A 21,760-nucleotide genomic window follows, 5' to 3' on the forward strand; every position below is an offset into this window, starting at 1 on the left:
TTCTTTCAAACAATATTTAAATAGGTTTTATCCTTATGTCTGATTTTTATATTCCTATTTGCATTTATAATGTACATTAATGTATATTGCTTACTTATACATTTATCTTTATCAATCTCAATTTGTAAATAAATTTATATTCTACATTACATCTGATGCGAGCAGTTATATATTTTTATACATATTTGTATACATTGATTACATATTTCTGCGTCAAGATTTTTACTGCTGTAACACCTATTTAAAATAAAACCCCTGCCTCTACTTAAATAAAAGCCAAAAAATTCCCTTTCTTTTAAACTATACTTACCTATTTTTATATTTATATTCCCATTTATAATTCATATTGCCGTATCATGTTATTTCTATTCTATACTACAACTCTTCATATTACTTACCTATATTTAGAGTTCAATTTGTAGTCATAGTTTAGCAATCTCCCTTTATATATTTATTATCTATTTCTATCTTAAGATTCACATTTCTATAACACTTCTATTATTTAAAATAAAACTCCTGCCTCTAACCAAATAAAAACGACCGGATAAACCCTTCTGGCACGTTGAAACCATAGAGACGGCAGCTGGGAGGACTGGAAATTGTCTCCGCCTTCTTGAAACCATAGAGAGAAGGGACGGGACGACCGGATAAACCCTTCTGGCACGTTGAAACCATAGAGACGGCAGCTAGGAGGACCGGAAATTGTCTCCGCCATCTTGTAACCATAGAGAGAAGGGACGGGACGACCGCGTAAACCCTTCTGGCACGTTGAAACCATAGAGACGGCAGCTGGGAGGACCGGAAATTGCCTCCGCCATCTTGAAACCATAGAGAGAAGGGACGGGACGACCGGAAAACCCTTCTGGCACGTTGAAACCATAGAGACGGCAGCTCGGAGGACCGGAAATTGTCTCCGCCATCCTGAAACCATAGAGGCGGGGGACGGGAATTTATTACTAATTTTTTATATATCTGCATATAGTTGCAATACATTTCTATATTTGCATTTGTGTTTGGGTTGTATTTCCATTTATATTCTCTATTCATATATCTGTATACATACACAATGCTCTATTAAAAATAGAATAACTAATTGCAACATATAATGACTTATGTTCCATGTTAAATTTTAAAAATTGACCGAATATATAAAAATAACGTTGGCTCATTCCCATTTCTGCACATCTATTTCTTTTGTTTCAATATAGTGAGAGTTATAATTGTGTATTTAAAATCCAATTCCTAAATGAAATGACAGAACAAACAGCATTAAATTCCCACCAATATCTTCCAAAAACATCGAGACACCCGAACATCCAAACAAGCGTCAGAGAAAAAACAAAGAACACTCTTGTCAATAACAATTCTCATCACGACCGAAAAATGGAACCAAAAGAAAACCCTATAGAAACACACAGAGCAAATTACAAAGGGTACTAAAAAAAAGTCAAACCAATCTTCTAAACTCCAGACAGTGCCACTCACCCTGAACGTTACTAAAAAAAAAAAAAAAAAGACAAAATTCTACCTCTACACTAACTCAAAGAATAACCAATCCTCTGTAAAAATAACTTTAAAAACTGAACTAATTAACAAAATGGAAAACATCTCAACCGCTAAAAATTAAGAAATTAACTACCCTAGTAAAAACATACTTTAAAAACCCACCATATAAATACCCATGTTCCCAAAAAAAACCCTGAGAAACAATACTCAAATACATTAAAAGACAACAACAATAAAAGAAAATGAAGAAACCACCAACAAGAATAATCCCAAAACCCAAAAAAACTTAAATCTGCAACAAAAATATTATTCCCAACTGAATAAACCCATAGTGCCTCAAGCTATCAAAATAAAAATAACACCTAGAAACAAACACAAAGCCTAAAGACAAACGTAACCATAAACAATGTCTCCCAAATTACCGCAACCATAAAACATACACTACAATCAAACAAACCAAATAAATAAAAGCCCTGGAAGACGATAAACACACATGCAATTCGCGAGATCAAAAACGCGCTGCTATGAACGACACGACACTACCTCAAAAGCCCACCGAAACAAACACTACCCGCTCACGCCAATAAAAGCCACCTCAACAGAATTAAAATCCGAACCGCTGCTTCGCGCTACGACCCGTAAAAACCATTGCGCGCCTTTCTAAACATAATACCCCGGCAAAAAAAACATATCCGACTACGAAACCCAATCCGAAACGAACCTTTATCATCCCCACCGGCACCACTCAGGAAGAACACCGCAGCCCTTAGCGTACACCCGCTGCCAACCGAACACAGCGATGCAATCAATGCCGAAAAAGCGCCTCCGAACCGCGGCACCGCCCCAGCACTGCGAGCAGCCGAAGGCCGCGCTCGCTGCCGGCCCCGGACGGAGCGCGGCTCCCGCCAGGAGAGCGGCTCCTCCGGCGGCTCCTCCGGCACGCGGGGCCGGCGCCGGCCCGGAGAGCCGCGCCCGCTGCCCCTGCCCGGCGGGGCCGGCACCGGGCCCGGGGGTGGCGGCGGCGCCCGAGCCCCGCGCCCGGAGCGGACGGAGCGGCCGGCACCGCCCGGGCCGCCGCAGCAGCGCCCGCGCCGCCTCTGCCGCCCTTGGCCGGCCCGGCCGCGCCAAATCCCCCGTGCGCCCCGGCAGCTGCCCGGGCCGTGCCAGCGCCGCTCCCGAGCGGCAACGTTCCGGCCCGGGCCGCGGCCACCACAAGCGCCCTCCCATGCAGCGGCACGGCCCCCTTGCAGCCCTGCAAACGCTGCCACAGCTGCAGCTTCCCGCAACCGAAGCCCGAAACTGACGCCGCAGGCGGGGCTCGCCTCCCTTCAACAAGGGCAAAGAAGTGTCCTCTCCCCTTCACGTTCGTCCCCTACGAGAGCACAAAAGAAGGGGCGCTCCTCAAATGAAAGCCTTCGACTGATGGCAAAGGGCCATTTCCACCTCCATTCAAAGCCTTGAAAAGGAGGGACACCACGGCTGCCCCCTCCATTTCAACCCTAGGGTGATGAAAATGGGGTGGCTGCCTTCAAACCAAACCCATAACACCACAAGAATACTTTTCCCATTCCCCTTCAAATAGAACGCAGGGATTCCCTGTCACCCCCGGGATACCCCCAACAGCCTGGAAAAGGCAGCTTTTCCTGCAATCAACGCCCTTAAAACCACAAGTGAAGAGGGATCCCCTCAGTTCAAACGCAGACAATAAAAGAAGAGGAGCTGCGTCCTTCTCCTTAATCCCTTTCGTCCTCATAAGCTGCACTTTTGTTCCTGGGGAAGCGGGGAGGGACTGGCAAGATGAAATTGCAAAGGGGAAGGACAAAATTCCCCGCTCCAAACGCACACGGGCTCACCTGTTCGGCTGCTGCTCCCCGGCACAAAGATTCGTCCCTCGGCACCTCCTTTAAGCGATGCTTGGACGTATCCAAGCCCGAATCCGGGTGTTTCCGCCGACCCTGGGAGAAGCTCTCGCAGTCCTTCCGTGAGACAGCGCCGGGAGAGCCCCATAATCCCCTCCACTCAGCAGCTCCGTGCAAAAATGTACAGAGGCAAACTCTCCCCCCGTTAAAACCGCCTCGCCCCGGCAAGAGCCACCCCCTCATCATCCTCACAGCTCACACCTGGGCTGCTCCGAGCCCCTCATCATCCTCACAGCTCACACCTGGGCTGCTCCGAGCCCCTCATCATCCTCACACTCACACCTGGGCTGCTCCGAGCCCTCATCATCCTCACACTCACACCTGGGCTGCTCCGAGCCCCCATCATCTATTTGTCATATTTATATTCGCTTTTAGATTTAGAATTTATATTACTGTATAATATTTACTATATTGTATATTACATCTCTTCATGTTACTAACATAGATTTCTATTTCTATTTGTTTTTAAATTCATAGTATAGCATTACAACTTTAGATTTTTATTATATATTTCTCTATGCCGGTTTAGATTTCTATAGTACTTATATTATTTAAAATAAAACCCCTGCCTCTAAGGAAAGAAAAACCAAAGACACCCCTTTATTTAAACCACACTTAAAATTTTAATAATAATTTTGTTTGTCATAATTGTATTCACATTTACATTTGTAATTTTCATTTATTATATTTATAGATATCTTATAGATTGGAGAGAATACCTTTTTATATAATAATAGATATATTCTTTTTACACAATATATTTCTTTTACGTATATTTACATATATTAAATATTTCTGGATATCGATATATATAGGATATAATTGGATTTCTATTTTTATACCTTTTATGAAATCTCCAGCCTATACCCCAATAAAAGCCAAACAATCCCCAATTTATTTAAACTGTATTTAAACATCAATCCTGTCACGGCTGCATTGCACAGCAGTGCCCCGAGCTAATCTGACACTTGTTCATCTCCTGTACCTGAGACTGAACCCGCTCACCTTGATCGCACCTGGCAAAACCATTTTCGTACCTTTTCCTGGCATTGCTTGGGTTTTTTCTTGCATTTTTGTGGCCTTTACTGCCTCTCTTTCTTGCCTTCTTTCTTGGGGCTTTTCCTCCCTTTTTCCTTGACTTTTTCTGGCATTTCTTGGGTTCTTTTCTTCGTTTCTTCTTGCCCACCTTGGGGGTTTTTTCTGGGTTTTTTCTTGCGCATCTCGAAGTCTTTATCCTTTTTTTTTTCTTTTTTTCGTCTTTTTTTTTCTTTTTTTCGTCTTTTTTTTTTTTTTTTCCCTGTCTTTCTCCTTGCCCTCCTTCGTTTTTTTCCTTTGGCCTGCCTGCCTTCCTTCCTTCCTGCCTTCCTATCCTTCTTTCTTTCTTTCTTCCTTTCAGTTCCATTCCTTATTTTCTTGTTTTCCTTTTCTTTCTTTCTTTCCCTGTATGTCTAATCTTGGTTTTCCTTTCTAGCTTTAGAATAAAAAAGCAGCAGTAGAAACTTTCAGGCTACCTGGCAGTAAAACAAACCTGCAAACCGAAAATGATGTAAAGAAAACTATTTACTCCCTGGGAGCCTGAAATTTTCTACTGCTGCACATGACATAGAGCTTTTATTCCTTCTTATAGATAGGTGATATTTTATACTTACTTTATACAGCGCCCCCTGCCGTGTGCCCCGGAGACCTGCAGGGAGAGCGCTGCGGCGTCGTTCGGTTCTGTTTAATGAAACTCGGCTCAATTCGGCTTGGTTCGGCTCTTCGGCCGAACTCGGCACGCTTGGGCTAAAGTCGGTCACATTCGGCGCATTGTCTAAATGCGGCCAGTGTCGGCTACCCCGGGCTATCGATTCCAGTCGGCTATCCTCGGCTCTTGGTGTAAACTCGGCTGTTTTCGGCTACACTCGGCTCTTCGGCTCAAGTCGGCTCTGTTCGGCCACACTCGGCTCTTCGGCTCCAGTCGCCTCTTTTCGGCAACACTCGGCTCTTCGCCTCTTCCGAACAATTCGGCCCCGCTCGAAATATACCTATTTTTACATTGGAAGTATACATTTCTCTTAGGATTTTTACTTCTCTAACACTTGCAGGATTCAAAATAAAACCCCTGCGTCCACCCATACATGCCAAATACAAACCCCTTTCATTTCAACTGTATTTCATTTTTTTTTTTTAATAATATTTTTCAAATTTAGATCCACATTTATATTTAAATTCTATACTGATGTGTGTTCGATTTTGCATTTCTATTTTCCCATTTATTTATAAATTTATATTCTCTGTTACAACTCTTCCTATTACTTCTATTTTTTTTTCGTATTTTTATTCAGATCTTTATATATTTATTATATCTTTCTGTGTGAGGATTTTTACTTCTGTAGCACTTCCATTATTTAAAATAAAACCCCTGCCTCCACCCACGTTAAAGCCAAAAAGAAAACCCTTTCTTCTCAACTGTATTTCAATATTTTTTAAAATTCTGTTTTTCAGGTCCATATTCACATTTACATTTAAAATGTATACTTACGTATGCTGTTATTTGTATTCTCCATTACATCTCTTCCTATTATCTCTATTTACTTATATTTTGTGTTTATATATATATTTATATCTTGATTGTACATCTCAATATTGAGAAATATATACCAATAATATCTACATTCATATCATTTAAAATAAAAACCCTGCCTCTAACCCAGTAAGAATAAAAAAAAACCCAACCCTTTCGTTCAAACAATATTTAAATAGGTTTTATCCTTATGTCTGATTTTTATATTCCTATTTGCATTTATAATGTACATTAATGTATATTGCTTACTTATACATTTATCTTTATCAATCTCAATTTGTAAATAAATTTATATTCTACATTACATCTGATGCGAGCAGTTATATATTTTTATACATTGATTACATATTTCTGTGTCAAGATTTTTACTTCTGTAACACTTATTTAAAATAAAACCCCTGCCTCTACTTAAATAAAAGCCAAAAATTCCCTTTCTTTTAAACTATAGTTACCTATTTTTATATTTATATTCCCATTTATAATTTATATTGCCGTATCATGTTATTTATATTCTATACTACAACTCTTCATATTACTTACCTATATTTATAGTTCAATTTGTAGTCATAGTTTAGCAATCTCCCTTTATATATTTATTATCTATTTCTATCTTAAGATTCACATTTCTATAACACTTCTATTATTTAAAATAAAACTCCTGCCTCTAACCAAATCAAAACCAAGGACACTTCTTTATTTCAACCACATTTAAAATTTAACAAGTAACTTTATCTTTCAAAATTATAATCATATTTAGATTGATAATTTTTATTCATTATATTCATAGATATATATATCTTAGGGAGAATGCCCTCTAATATAATCATAGATAGAAAATTTCTGTATTGTACATTTCTTTTACTTAGATTTATTTAATATCAATATTTATAGATATTTGTATTTCCCTATATATTTGTATCTGAATTTTTATTTCTATTTATATGATTTATTAATAAAAACAGGTCTACAACCTAATAAAACCCCCAATTTAACTATATTTAAGTATTTTTATATTTACAATCTATATTTATATATCTTTGTGCATATATATAATAGACTATCATTTATCCATATGATATCTTACAATTCTATACCATGAATTATAGTTTTATATATGTATCTGTTCTCTATATTAATGTTTACCACTCTAATGTAATATTTCTTTTTAAATGTATATTTATTTCTATTTTCATCTCTATATTAAACCATATAAATAAGCCACAACAATACCGTACCTTTGTCAGCACCGGCACGCAGCACACGCTCATCCCATCGCAGCACATCAAAACAAAACCTATTTTTATTACTAACGGAACAAACATCCCACAACATTGAACCCTCATAAACACTCAAATAAACCTAACCCAAAATAAATTTTAAATCCCACTTCAACTAGCCCAAAACCTGCGCACATGCTCATCATAAACGTCCTCCTAAACCAGTATCTCAAAAACCCCAAAAACCTCCAATACACCTTGAAAATGACACAACTGCTAAGAAAAACAAACACCCACTAAAAATTAAATCAAACCAACTCACTAGACTCAAAACTGTACAACTGACCCTAAACAGTACTAAAAGAAGCCCCCAAAGCTCTACCTTTATGCTAATGCACAAATAAAAACCAATAATCTATAAAACTTAATTTAAAATTAAAAGAAAACTAATTCAAAGCATAAAAATAAAAAATCTAAACTGTTAAAATACTAAAAAATATCACTACCCAAATTAAAAAACATATTGCCTATAAAAACCCACCACGTGAATACCCCTGGCACCAAAAATAAAACTAAAAAAACCTATCGAACCAGAAAGAAAACGGAACTTAGGAAAACCAAAACCATAACGTTCAAGTACTCACACCACATCCCTTACCGGACAGCAACTATAAACAACATCAAACCATACAATCAATTCTAAAAACCACCTTAAAACCACTACATTGAAAAACCTGTCAAAAATTAAACACTGCATTTAACAAAAGCTATCGAATAAATTCACACCCACAAACTCTGGCAGCCCAGCTGGCCCAACCAAAGCTGTATGTTTATGCATACAGTAAACAAAACCAAAACCCCAGTAATACCTATCAGAAGTCTATGAAAGAAACCTATTGAAATCAATCCTGCCTCAAATACAAACCAACCCATCCAGAAAGTTAGTTCACTCAAAAAACAACTTACACTGAGTTAATCATACCAAGAAATTAAACAACACACCATATACCACCAATGAATATAATAGTCAAGTAAAGAAAAACTACATTTTTTTTTCTTTTTGTTTTCTAAACTAACTTCTTTTATTAGCTAGAACAAAAGATTTTGCCAGGACTGTAACAACAACTTCTTCTCCTCCTTCTCCTTCTGAAATGTCCCTTTCCCAAATTCCTTACAACTTCTGAGTTTACATCCAAGCAAAAGCGAAATTCGTGCACTTGTGCGTTCGATGCTCCTGTCAGATTCTCTGTTTCCCTCCACATCTTCTTACACTTTCAGTCTTCACCCTGTCCTGCCGTGATGAGTTTGACGGAAGAATTGGTAAACGTTAAGAGAGGCTTTCCCTGCCTCCCTTCCCAGCGCTGGTTTACTTAGTGCATTTCATTCAATCCCAAGCCGGCAATGATACACGCTCACCTCAAGGCTCATGTTATGAACAAAAATTCAGTTAATATTTTTTTTGTGAGAGGGAGTTGCAGGGACGCCATCAGGTCGGTCTCTGCCAGGATACTTAGTGCTTTGTTATTGTAATACCGGGTCGTTGAGGCTTATCTCTTCTTTTGTATTAGTAAAAAGCCTGGCTGGGTGCGGTGGACCCTTCCCCCGAGGCTGTGCTCTCTTACAACATAGGGAAGACACCTGAGAGGGTGGGGGGGGTTATGCAAAGTGACTCCAAAGTCCAGAATGCTTTGTGGGACCCCGACTCGAAATGCAACGAGAAAACCCCAAAAACAACGAGCCAATTACGAATTGAGAGATGTCTGGATGTGAGGAGCCAAGTGCTGAGCCTGCAGAGATGCGGAGCCCCTCTCGCCCTGACCTTGGGAGTCGTCCCCAGCGCTGAGACTGAGGGGACCGCACTGACAACGCAACATCTGAAAGGGACATCAAGCCCAAAAAAGCTCCCATGTGGACTGGATCCCCCGGCTCTGCCCCTAGTGGGGCTCATTAGGCGGTGACCGCACTCGCGCTAATTAGCGCGCACGAGAGCAGCGGGCTCGGTTCGCCTGAGCTCGGCTCCGTTCAGGCAGCCTCGCAAGCCTGGCCTCGGTTCGCTCGAGGCCGTCAGGTTCGGCCGGTCTCGCCTTGCTTCGGCTGAGCTCGTTCCATTCGGCCGAAGGAGGCGTCGTTCGCTCGTGTTTTTACAAATATCTTTCTCTATAGATTGTATATTTCTATATTTAGATTTATACTTCTATAATACTTCTATTATTCCAAATAAAAACCCCGTCTCTAACCAAATAAATACAAAAAACAACCTTCTTTTAAACGAGATTGAAATATTTTTATACTTAGTATAATTATATTCCCATTCATATTTATAGTTTCTTTTGATGCAGTGTACTAATTATATATAATATATGTAAAGTTCTAGAAATGTATTTAAATTATTATTTATATTATGTGTCATATCTACTGCTACAACTAACTTTATATATATATCTGTATTTATTTATGATATATTCCTGTACTTAGATTTCTACATTTATATTGTTAGTATTTATAATTTTTATAATCAAAACCCTGCCTATTGACAAATAAAAACAACCTGCTTTATTTAGCTATTTAAAAAAATATTTTCATGATTATAATTTTCATATTTATATTTATAATTTATTCTATATCACATGAGAACACACCTGCTCCTGCACCCCAGTGGGGCTCCCTCTCCTGGGGACCTTGGGGTGCCCCAACGGCATCAGAGCCCCGAGTCTTCACCCCCCTCTCCTCTATTTAGAAACTACACAGGAACTTTTTTCTGGAAACAAAGACATTACCTAAATCCTCTCCCCGTGTCCCAGACAGATAGATGTTCAGTTATTAGTTGGCTGGGCAGCAGTTTCTTAAATAGAATGATAAACAAGATGTGAACTTTTTAGCTACAAGCAAATAGGCAAATCTGAACAAGGTACCGATGGCCAGCCACCGAAGTTATTTTGAAGCAATTTTTTAAACAATAAAATACTGCTACCACAAAAATAAAGCAAAAAGCTAACTACTGGCTAAGAAAAAATTAACTTTTGACAACAACAACATTCCAACCACACAGGCTTTTTTCCCAATATCATACCTTATAACTACCTCTCTTGGGAATTCTCATCATGTATCCCAAAAGGAATAAATACCTTAGAGCGTCCTAAAGCAAAAAGTAGCACACATGAGCTCCTCACACTCCCGGCAGTGCACTGAGCTCCTCACACTCCAGCGCAGCGTGCACTGAGTCTGCAACAAATTCTGCTCAGTGAGGGTCTGCAAACAAAGGTTCAACTGATGAATTGAACTGATTTTATAGGGATGTTTTCTAAGCACAGAAGCACAAAAAAGAACGAACAGAAACAATTCTTAAATAAATCTGCAAGTTTTATTTAGCATATATGCGAGTGATTTCCACCCTGTGGCTTCTCACTTTGATTGGTCTGTAGGTTCAGGAAGATGACAATGCACACTCTGCCTTCCCTGAGCCCCCACGGCAGCTGAGCGCTGCTCCGTGTGCTCAGATCGTCAGGAGCTGGATTACACGTACCCGGACGGACTGGAACTGCTCTGCTGCAGATTCAGGAGACGACGGCAGAGAGGGGCTGGCCGAGGCGTCGTCCGAATTCCATTTCTGTGTGACGAGAAGCGGTTTGTTCCCAACAGCTGCAACATCCCCGGCTCGCTTCCGTGGTGAGTACCGATGGCGCACAAATGGCAGCCCGAGGAAATCGTGTTCTGGGCTCCAAGTGGCTGGGACAGGGTCTGATTTTTTGTTTTGTATCTGTATGACGATTAGTACGACAGGGCTCTGAGGGATGACATGGCAACACAGAATTAAAAACTCCTCGATAGGATTACACTGACTTCTAGGAAAAGACAAAAGCCTATCACCCTTCTGAAATCTACTTTTAATCCAAAGCACGGGGATTGTCACTATACTGCACCTTCCAGCTTTTCAAAGCAGCTTACTTCTGAAGACCAGGAAACATTGATTTCTACAGAAACAATGGGCAACCCCCAGGTTAATTTAAGCACTACTCTTTAATAGGGGATCTGCCAGCATGCCAGTCCAGCTTCAAGTGCACTTTATTTCAGTCTAACATCCCCACAAAATTCTTCTCACATCTTCCAACCCTGAAATCTTCTTTTTTCCCTAAGGCTTCTCATCATTAGCAATTTCCAAGTAACATGGTATTTTTACAACATTCAAAAATGTCATGCTGGACTGTGCTAGAGAGTAATCTGCAAATATAAGCTTAGCAAAGATTGAATTGACTTGTCCAGAGAAAAAACCTACAAGTGAACACCCACACCTGCCTACAAAGAGCTAACAAGCCCCTGGCAGCTACCAGCATCAAAGCACAGTGGATGTTTCTAATAGAGGGTAAGGATAACAATACCACCTTTTGTTCTCTCCAGCTTGTTTTCCCTGCAGTCATATTTTGCTTCTTAGGATTGTTTTAGTCTCTGTATCTTCTTGGACAGCACCGAGCCTGACGACAAGGACACGAGAGTCTTTCCCTGCCGTAGGGAGAGAACCAGGAAAACAGTTAAAAAAAGAACAGGGTAGTTTGAAATTCATACTTCCAGTGAGAAGCAGCGCCTAACAAACAGAACAAAAGCAAACAAAGCACGATAGCTCCCTGGGGACAGAAGACTTATAAACCCTCCAGGATTTACGACCAACCCCTTCAGGACAGCAGCCAAGTGTCCCATGAGGTGGTGCTGCACCAAAGAACGATCTGACAGGTTCCAAAGAGTCAAATGCACAATATTTTGCAAAGCCGTGAAATCTTGCAAAATAACAAAAATACAATAGATATAAACTACAGGGCAAGAGTACAAGTGTTCACTTTAAGAGCTGGAACCATCCAGGTGAGCACCTGATAACTGGATCCTCACCAGAGTTTGAACCCTTCGGTACACAGAAGGGTTTTCCCCAGAAATTTCACAGACTGAGTTTTGATAGAAGTACACTTGCCAGATCCTCAGAAGCATCACCCATTCTCCAGGTGTCTGGAGAGAACTGCAAATGGCTCTCACGTAGTTTGAGCTGGTTCTCCAAGGTCTCAGGGTGAGTTTCACCAGATGCAACCAAATCGGGCGACTCCCAGTGGGACAGAAGGAACCCAAAGTTTGGGTAAGCAGAGCTGCAGCAAATACTGAGGAAACAAACATAACAGCGTAAAAAAATAATAAACCATCCTTTTTTTTTCTCTTGCTTTTGTTTTTTTCTTATTCAGATCAGCATAGCAACTAAAGAGAAGGTGAAAAACTCACCATTACTGAACATTTCATCATCTGTAAGCCGAGCATCCTTAGCACAGAGGACTCCAAAGTTAAAATTCACCGATCCCTGGGAAATAAAACCAAATATTGCATGATAAACAGTCAAACAGCAGACATAAAAATTTGTTTCCTCTAAGGACTTTCAGGTATGTATGTATCTCTGCATACATCCTACACATTAGAACGTACACTTTATACCATCACCTCATACATAATATTTTACCTTTAAATTCTGATAGTATAGCATGAATTTTTAACTTAAATTGGTGATCTATTATTATTAAGTTGGTACTGAAAGTTATTTCTGCTGTCACGTTCAAAAAAACATTTTTTTTTTTTTTACTGTAATGAGGAATCGATTTCAAAGTCATCACAAGCCCATCAAAATACAAAGCTGTATTCACTGGGCGGGTCTGTGAGCTAGAAGTAGTTAGGCTTGTACTTCCCTCTTGTTCTTCCAGAACCGATAAATCCTGTCAACAAAACCAGGATCTTTAGCCCACTGCTGTGAAAGATTCTACAAGGATGATGGTTTGATTTGTGTTTACAAGTTTTGATTTGAAATGGCCAGTTCAATGGATAAAGACAGTTTCAGTAGTATTACGTTACTATTATTATTATTATTTCTATTATTATTTTTACTATTACTACTACTATTATTATCACCTGCTACTGGAAGAAACAAACCAGTCGTACCTATACTTAATTACTTTTATTTCCAGAAAATAATAAAGAAAAAGAACCAAACCAAAAAAAGTCACTTCCTACCTTTTATATCAAGGGATGAAAAACTTCTCTTGGGCTCTTCTCCAATTTATCAAGACTCATAGCACTGAAAGGCAAACAAAACAGTGCTTTATAGAAGGGCAAGTGCACATTTCAAGGCTGAACCACCAACCGATTGCAGTGACAGCAGTTACAACATGAATCGTTCCGAGAGCCTCTGTTAAATGCAATGTTCTGTGGAACTGCCATTTCTTTCCCAAAATACTAACTTCCAACACTTCCTAAACGTATTTTGTATTTTAAAACAACAGAAGTTAGTGAGACACTGTGTGGAGGTCAGGTTTAAATTTATTTCCTTCTAAAGCACAGAGCTCTGTTCCATCACCCTTCACTTCGGCTCTGCACTGAATCACGGTGAGCATTTGAGGAGTGCTCAGTAACCAATTCTATTTCTCTCTTTTTCTAGTTCTCTCTATTCCTAAATAACTAAAGACAAGTCCAATGAAAAATGACAAGTTCAGCATCAAAGTCACACTTTTTCCCTTTGTCTGGTCAAGAACAGGCTCTAAATCCACTTAGTGCTGCCTGCAACGATTAAGACGTGCAAAACCATTTTTACATGCTTTATAGGTTTATCATAAAAGGCACAGAACGAAAGCTCTGAATTACAGGAAAAGGTACACAGTCAAATATCTAAAGGGATCACTTATTTGTAAATGCATACCTTGATAGAGATCGCACTGAGAACGTTTCTGTGGGACTCTAAGGGAGACATATTTTCTGAGTACCCTGCAAACAAGAAAAGCTAGGATATATTACAGGACATACCCACTTTTTCTATAGGCAAATAGGATTTTTAATAAAAACAACTCAGTTGAAAAAGAAAGAAGAAAACCAAGGTCATTTTACTCAGCTATATTTACTCCCGATTTAGAGGAAAAAAAAAAGTCACGGGTGCTGCAAAGAAAAAAAAAGTGAACCATAAACGCCTACAGTACAATTTTAAAACAAGTGCTTGGATAAAAGAATCTCATGGAACGTGAAGTAGAAAAAAAGTGAAACCACTATCAGACCTGCCTATTTTCTCACCTTTGTACAAGAAAATCCTAAAAGCACTATAAAGTCACTGCCTAAAACCAGTCATGGGATGTAACCAAGAACAATTTAGGCATTTGCTAATCTAGACAGAAAGCTTTTCTGGATGCTAGTGTCAAATCACAAGTTTTGTCTTTCAGAAGCCCGACAATGCTGGAAAGCACTTTCCCTGGGGCTGGGGAGGGCAGGGGCAGAAGGGGATGAGTTTGCAGATCGCACCTGTGCCATCGGAAGGATACAGCCCGCCTGCTCCCTGCGCTGGGCATTCTCCCGGCCATCTCTGGCTTTACCGCTCAGCGCCGCTCCATCCGTTTGCATGGCAGAAAGAGCCTCGAGCACTAGCGCAGGCAGCAGCCCAGTCATTCCGGCGATATCGCAGCGCTCTCTGCTCGCAACGCCCAACACGCGGCGGAGCCGCCTCCGCCCGCAGCACCGGCAGCAGCCCGAGGGAGACGGCTGCAGCTCGGGGGCTGCTGCGCCTCCGCCAGCCTGAGGGCAGCCGCCCCACCGGGACCGCGGGAGCGCCCGGCGCCGCTCGCCCGGGGCGGCTCCTGCAGCTCCCGGCCCGCGGCAGCAAAGCACCGCCTCGCCCTCCGCCATCGCTACCGCTCAGTAAGGCCGAAGAACCGGGCCGACGCCCCTTCCGCGCTGCTCAGCTCCGTGCGGGCGGCCAGACGGAGGTTTCGCCCCTCCGGCGTCGCCGCCGCGGCGCCGGGAGCTGCCCGCGCACAGCCCCGCGCGGCCGCCTGGCACGCCAGCCACTCCGGTGCCGCGCCAGCCGTTGCGTCACACGCCTCGCCGGCAGCAGGGCCTGCCGGGAGTTGTAGTCTCGGGCTGACAGCCACTGCTCCGTCCTCCGCCACCGGGAGCTGCAGTCCCTCCCGGGCATCAAACGGGTCCTTCGCCCCTGGGCGGGGAAGGACCTGAGGCAGCAACGCTCCTCCCGAATGCCCTCTCTTTTTCGCTCCAACTCTTTTTTCTTTTTTCACTCTGCTTTTCACCCCTTCCCTTCCCTCTGGTGCTCCTGATTCCTTTCCTTTCCTTCCCTTTTCTTCTGTTTCTGATCTTGGTTTTCCTTTCTAGCTTAAGAATAAAAAAGCAGCAGTAGAAACTTTCAGGCTACCTGGGAGTAAAAAAAACCTGCAAAACGAAAATGATGTAAAGAAAACTATTTATTCCCTGGGAGCCTGAAATTTTCTACTGCTGCACATGACATAGAGCTTTTATTTCTTCTTATAGATAGTTGATATTTTATACTTACTTTATACAGCGCCCCCTGCCGTGTGCCCCGGAGACCTGCAGGGAGAGCGCTGCGGCGTCCTTCGGTTCTGTTTCAAGAAACTCGGCTCAATTCGGCTTGGTTCGGCTCTTGGTCTAAACTCGTTTCAGTTCGGCTCTACGGCCGAACTCGGCACGCTTGGACGAAACTCGGTCACATTCGGCGCATTGTCTAAATGCGGCCAGTGTCGGCTACCCTCGGCTATCGATTCCAGTCGGCTATCCTCGGCTCTTGGTGTAAACTCGGCTGTTTTCGGCCACACTCGGCTCTTCGGCTCAAGTCGGCTCTGTTCGGCCACACTCGGCTCTTCGGCTCCAGTCGCCTCTTTTCGGCAACACTCGGCTCTTCGCCTCTTCCGAACAATTCGGCCCCGCTCGAAATATACCTATTTTTACATTGGAAGTATACATTTCTCTTAGGATTTTTACTTCTCTAACACTTGCAGGATTCAAAATAAAACCCCCGCGTCCACCCATACATGCCAAATACAAACCCCTTTCATTTCAACTGTATTTCATTTTTTTTTTAATAATATTTTTCAAATTTAGATCCACATTTATATTTAAATTCTATACTGATGTGTGTTCGATTTTGCATTTCTATTTTCCGATTTATTTATAAATTTATATTCTCTGTTACAACTCTTCCTATTACTTCTATTTTTTTTCGTATTTTTATTCAGATCTTTATATATTTATTATATCTTTCTGTGTGAGGATTTTTACTTCTGTAGCACTTCCATTATTTAAAATAAAACCCCTGCCTCCACCCACGTTAAAGCCAAAAAGAAAACCCTTTCTTCTCAACTGTATTTCAATATTTTTTAAAATTCTGTTTTTCAGGTCCATATTCACATTTACATTTAAAATGTATACTTACGTATGCTGTTATTTGTATTCTCCATTACATCTCTTCCTATTATCTCTATTTACTTATATTTTGTGTTTATATATATATTTATATCTTGATTGTATATCTCAATATTGAGAAATATATACCAATAATATCTACATTCATATCATTTAAAATAAAAACCCTGCCTCTAACCCAGTAAGAATAAAAAAAACCCCAACCCTTTCTTTCAAACAATATTTAAATAGGTTTTATCCTTATGTCTGATTTTTATATTCCTATTTGCATTTATAATGTACATTAATGTATATTGCTTACTTATACATTTATCTTTATCAATCTCAATTTGTAAATAAATTTATATTCTACATTACATCTGATGCGAGCAGTTATATATTTTTATACATATTTGTATACATTGATTACATATTTCTGCGTCAAGATTTTTACTGCTGTAACACCTATTTAAAATAAAACCCCTGCCTCTACTTAAATAAAAGCCAAAAAATTCCCTTTCTTTTAAACTATACTTACCTATTTTTATATTTATATTCCCATTTATAATTCATATTGCCGTATCATGTTATTTCTATTCTATACTACAACTCTTCATATTACTTACCTATATTTAGAGTTCAATTTGTAGTCATAGTTTAGCAATCTCCCTTTATATATTTATTATCTATTTCTATCTTAAGATTCACATTTCTATAACACTTCTATTATTTAAAATAAAACTCCTGCCTCTAACCAAATAAAAACGACCGGATAAACCCTTCTGGCACGTTGAAACCATAGAGACGGCAGCTGGGAGGACTGGAAATTGTCTCCGCCTTCTTGAAACCATAGAGAGAAGGGACGGGACGACCGGATAAACCCTTCTGGCACGTTGAAACCATAGAGACGGCAGCTAGGAGGACCGGAAATTGTCTCCGCCATCTTGTAACCATAGAGAGAAGGGACGGGACGACCGCGTAAACCCTTCTGGCACGTTGAAACCATAGAGACGGCAGCTGGGAGGACCGGAAATTGCCTCCGCCATCTTGAAACCATAGAGAGAAGGGACGGGACGACCGGAAAACCCTTCTGGCACGTTGAAACCATAGAGACGGCAGCTCGGAGGACCGGAAATTGTCTCCGCCATCCTGAAACCATAGAGGCGGGGGACGGGAATTTATTACTAATTTTTTATATATCTGCATATAGTTGCAATACATTTCTATATTTGCATTTGTGTTTGGGTTGTATTTCCATTTATATTCTCTATTCATATATCTGTATACATACACAATGCTCTATTAAAAATAGAATAACTAATTGCAACATATAATGACTTATGTTCCATGTTAAATTTTAAAAATTGACCGAATATATAAAAATAACGTTGGCTCATTCCCATTTCTGCACATCTATTTCTTTTGTTTCAATATAGTGAGAGTTATAATTGTGTATTTAAAATCCAATTCCTAAATGAAATGACAGAACAAACAGCATTAAATTCCCACCAATATCTTCCAAAAACATCGAGACACCCGAACATCCAAACAAGCGTCAGAGAAAAAACAAAGAACACTCTTGTCAATAACAATTCTCATCACGACCGAAAAATGGAACCAAAAGAAAACCCTATAGAAACACACAGAGCAAATTACAAAGGGTACTAAAAAAAAGTCAAACCAATCTTCTAAACTCCAGACAGTGCCACTCACCCTGAACGTTACTAAAAAAAAAAAAAAAAAGACAAAATTCTACCTCTACACTAACTCAAAGAATAACCAATCCTCTGTAAAAATAACTTTAAAAACTGAACTAATTAACAAAATGGAAAACATCTCAACCGCTAAAAATTAAGAAATTAACTACCCTAGTAAAAACATACTTTAAAAACCCACCATATAAATACCCATGTTCCCAAAAAAAACCCTGAGAAACAATACTCAAATACATTAAAAGACAACAACAATAAAAGAAAATGAAGAAACCACCAACAAGAATAATCCCAAAACCCAAAAAAACTTAAATCTGCAACAAAAATATTATTCCCAACTGAATAAACCCATAGTGCCTCAAGCTATCAAAATAAAAATAACACCTAGAAACAAACACAAAGCCTAAAGACAAACGTAACCATAAACAATGTCTCCCAAATTACCGCAACCATAAAACATACACTACAATCAAACAAACCAAATAAATAAAAGCCCTGGAAGACGATAAACACACATGCAATTCGCGAGATCAAAAACGCGCTGCTATGAACGACACGACACTACCTCAAAAGCCCACCGAAACAAACACTACCCGCTCACGCCAATAAAAGCCACCTCAACAGAATTAAAATCCGAACCGCTGCTTCGCGCTACGACCCGTAAAAACCATTGCGCGCCTTTCTAAACATAATACCCCGGCAAAAAAAACATATCCGACTACGAAACCCAATCCGAAACGAACCTTTATCATCCCCACCGGCACCACTCAGGAAGAACACCGCAGCCCTTAGCGTACACCCGCTGCCAACCGAACACAGCGATGCAATCAATGCCGAAAAAGCGCCTCCGAACCGCGGCACCGCCCCAGCACTGCGAGCAGCCGAAGGCCGCGCTCGCTGCCGGCCCCGGACGGAGCGCGGCTCCCGCCAGGAGAGCGGCTCCTCCGGCGGCTCCTCCGGCACGCGGGGCCGGCGCCGGCCCGGAGAGCCGCGCCCGCTGCCCCTGCCCGGCGGGGCCGGCACCGGGCCCGGGGGTGGCGGCGGCGCCCGAGCCCCGCGCCCGGAGCGGACGGAGCGGCCGGCACCGCCCGGGCCGCCGCAGCAGCGCCCGCGCCGCCTCTGCCGCCCTTGGCCGGCCCGGCCGCGCCAAATCCCCCGTGCGCCCCGGCAGCTGCCCGGGCCGTGCCAGCGCCGCTCCCGAGCGGCAACGTTCCGGCCCGGGCCGCGGCCACCACAAGCGCCCTCCCATGCAGCGGCACGGCCCCCTTGCAGCCCTGCAAACGCTGCCACAGCTGCAGCTTCCCGCAACCGAAGCCCGAAACTGACGCCGCAGGCGGGGCTCGCCTCCCTTCAACAAGGGCAAAGAAGTGTCCTCTCCCCTTCACGTTCGTCCCCTACGAGAGCACAAAAGAAGGGGCGCTCCTCAAATGAAAGCCTTCGACTGATGGCAAAGGGCCATTTCCACCTCCATTCAAAGCCTTGAAAAGGAGGGACACCACGGCTGCCCCCTCCATTTCAACCCTAGGGTGATGAAAATGGGGTGGCTGCCTTCAAACCAAACCCATAACACCACAAGAATACTTTTCCCATTCCCCTTCAAATAGAACGCAGGGATTCCCTGTCACCCCCGGGATACCCCCAACAGCCTGGAAAAGGCAGCTTTTCCTGCAATCAACGCCCTTAAAACCACAAGTGAAGAGGGATCCCCTCAGTTCAAACGCAGACAATAAAAGAAGAGGAGCTGCGTCCTTCTCCTTAATCCCTTTCGTCCTCATAAGCTGCACTTTTGTTCCTGGGGAAGCGGGGAGGGACTGGCAAGATGAAATTGCAAAGGGGAAGGACAAAATTCCCCGCTCCAAACGCACACGGGCTCACCTGTTCGGCTGCTGCTCCCCGGCACAAAGATTCGTCCCTCGGCACCTCCTTTAAGCGATGCTTGGACGTATCCAAGCCCGAATCCGGGTGTTTCCGCCGACCCTGGGAGAAGCTCTCGCAGTCCTTCCGTGAGACAGCGCCGGGAGAGCCCCATAATCCCCTCCACTCAGCAGCTCCGTGCAAAAATGTACAGAGGCAAACTCTCCCCCCGTTAAAACCGCCTCGCCCCGGCAAGAGCCACCCCCTCATCATCCTCACAGCTCACACCTGGGCTGCTCCGAGCCCCTCATCATCCTCACAGCTCACACCTGGGCTGCTCCGAGCCCCTCATCATCCTCACACTCACACCTGGGCTGCTCCGAGCCCTCATCATCCTCACACTCACACCTGGGCTGCTCCGAGCCCCCATCATCTATTTGTCATATTTATATTCGCTTTTAGATTTAGAATTTATATTACTGTATAATATTTACTATATTGTATATTACATCTCTTCATGTTACTAACATAGATTTCTATTTCTATTTGTTTTTAAATTCATAGTATAGCATTACAACTTTAGATTTTTATTATATATTTCTCTATGCCGGTTTAGATTTCTATAGTACTTATATTATTTAAAATAAAACCCCTGCCTCTAAGGAAAGAAAAACCAAAGACACCCCTTTATTTAAACCACACTTAAAATTTTAATAATAATTTTGTTTGTCATAATTGTATTCACATTTACATTTGTAATTTTCATTTATTATATTTATAGATATCTTATAGATTGGAGAGAATACCTTTTTATATAATAATAGATATATTCTTTTTACACAATATATTTCTTTTACGTATATTTACATATATTAAATATTTCTGGATATCGATATATATAGGATATAATTGGATTTCTATTTTTATACCTTTTATGAAATCTCCAGCCTATACCCCAATAAAAGCCAAACAATCCCCAATTTATTTAAACTGTATTTAAACATCAATCCTGTCACGGCTGCATTGCACAGCAGTGCCCCGAGCTAATCTGACACTTGTTCATCTCCTGTACCTGAGACTGAACCCGCTCACCTTGATCGCACCTGGCAAAACCATTTTCGTACCTTTTCCTGGCATTGCTTGGGTTTTTTCTTGCATTTTTGTGGCCTTTACTGCCTCTCTTTCTTGCCTTCTTTCTTGGGGCTTTTCCTCCCTTTTTCCTTGACTTTTTCTGGCATTTCTTGGGTTCTTTTCTTCGTTTCTTCTTGCCCACCTTGGGGGTTTTTTCTGGGTTTTTTCTTGCGCATCTCGAAGTCTTTATCCTTTTTTTTTTCTTTTTTTCGTCTTTTTTTTTCTTTTTTTCGTCTTTTTTTTTTTTTTTTCCCTGTCTTTCTCCTTGCCCTCCTTCGTTTTTTTCCTTTGGCCTGCCTGCCTTCCTTCCTTCCTGCCTTCCTATCCTTCTTTCTTTCTTTCTTCCTTTCAGTTCCATTCCTTATTTTCTTGTTTTCCTTTTCTTTCTTTCTTTCCCTGTATGTCTAATCTTGGTTTTCCTTTCTAGCTTTAGAATAAAAAAGCAGCAGTAGAAACTTTCAGGCTACCTGGCAGTAAAACAAACCTGCAAACCGAAAATGATGTAAAGAAAACTATTTACTCCCTGGGAGCCTGAAATTTTCTACTGCTGCACATGACATAGAGCTTTTATTCCTTCTTATAGATAGGTGATATTTTATACTTACTTTATACAGCGCCCCCTGCCGTGTGCCCCGGAGACCTGCA

General features: G+C 41.6%; 2 protein-coding genes and 1 long non-coding RNA gene across 3 annotated transcripts; all 3 read right to left on the minus strand.

The window, feature by feature from the left end:
• Nucleotide 1: 1 nt before the first annotated feature.
• On the minus strand, nt 2-4,454 carry LOC141729793 (uncharacterized). The gene is made up of 3 exons (XM_074545519.1): nt 4,411-4,454; nt 2,228-2,832; nt 2-921 (listed from the first exon to the last, which is right to left on the minus strand). The coding sequence occupies exons 1-3, from the start codon at nt 4,452-4,454 to the stop codon at nt 503-505; spliced, it is 1,068 nt and encodes a 355-aa protein (XP_074401620.1). The 3' UTR covers nt 2-502.
• Nucleotides 4,455-11,202: 6,748 nt separating this feature from the next.
• On the minus strand, nt 11,203-16,627 carry LOC141729799 (uncharacterized). Its single transcript, XR_012581221.1, has 4 exons — nt 13,921-16,627; nt 13,239-13,302; nt 12,462-12,537; nt 11,203-12,343 (listed from the first exon to the last, which is right to left on the minus strand). It is a non-coding gene; the product is annotated as an uncharacterized LOC141729799 (long non-coding RNA).
• Nucleotides 16,628-16,646: 19 nt separating this feature from the next.
• On the minus strand, nt 16,647-21,100 carry LOC141729794 (uncharacterized). The gene is made up of 3 exons (XM_074545520.1): nt 21,057-21,100; nt 18,874-19,478; nt 16,647-17,567 (listed from the first exon to the last, which is right to left on the minus strand). The coding sequence occupies exons 1-3, from the start codon at nt 21,098-21,100 to the stop codon at nt 17,149-17,151; spliced, it is 1,068 nt and encodes a 355-aa protein (XP_074401621.1). The 3' UTR covers nt 16,647-17,148.
• Between the last annotated feature and the right edge of the window lie 660 nt (nt 21,101-21,760).

Source organism: Zonotrichia albicollis, chromosome 8 (assembly GCF_047830755.1).
Source record: "Zonotrichia albicollis isolate bZonAlb1 chromosome 8, bZonAlb1.hap1, whole genome shotgun sequence".
Classification (NCBI taxonomy): Eukaryota; Metazoa; Chordata; class Aves; order Passeriformes; family Passerellidae; genus Zonotrichia; species Zonotrichia albicollis.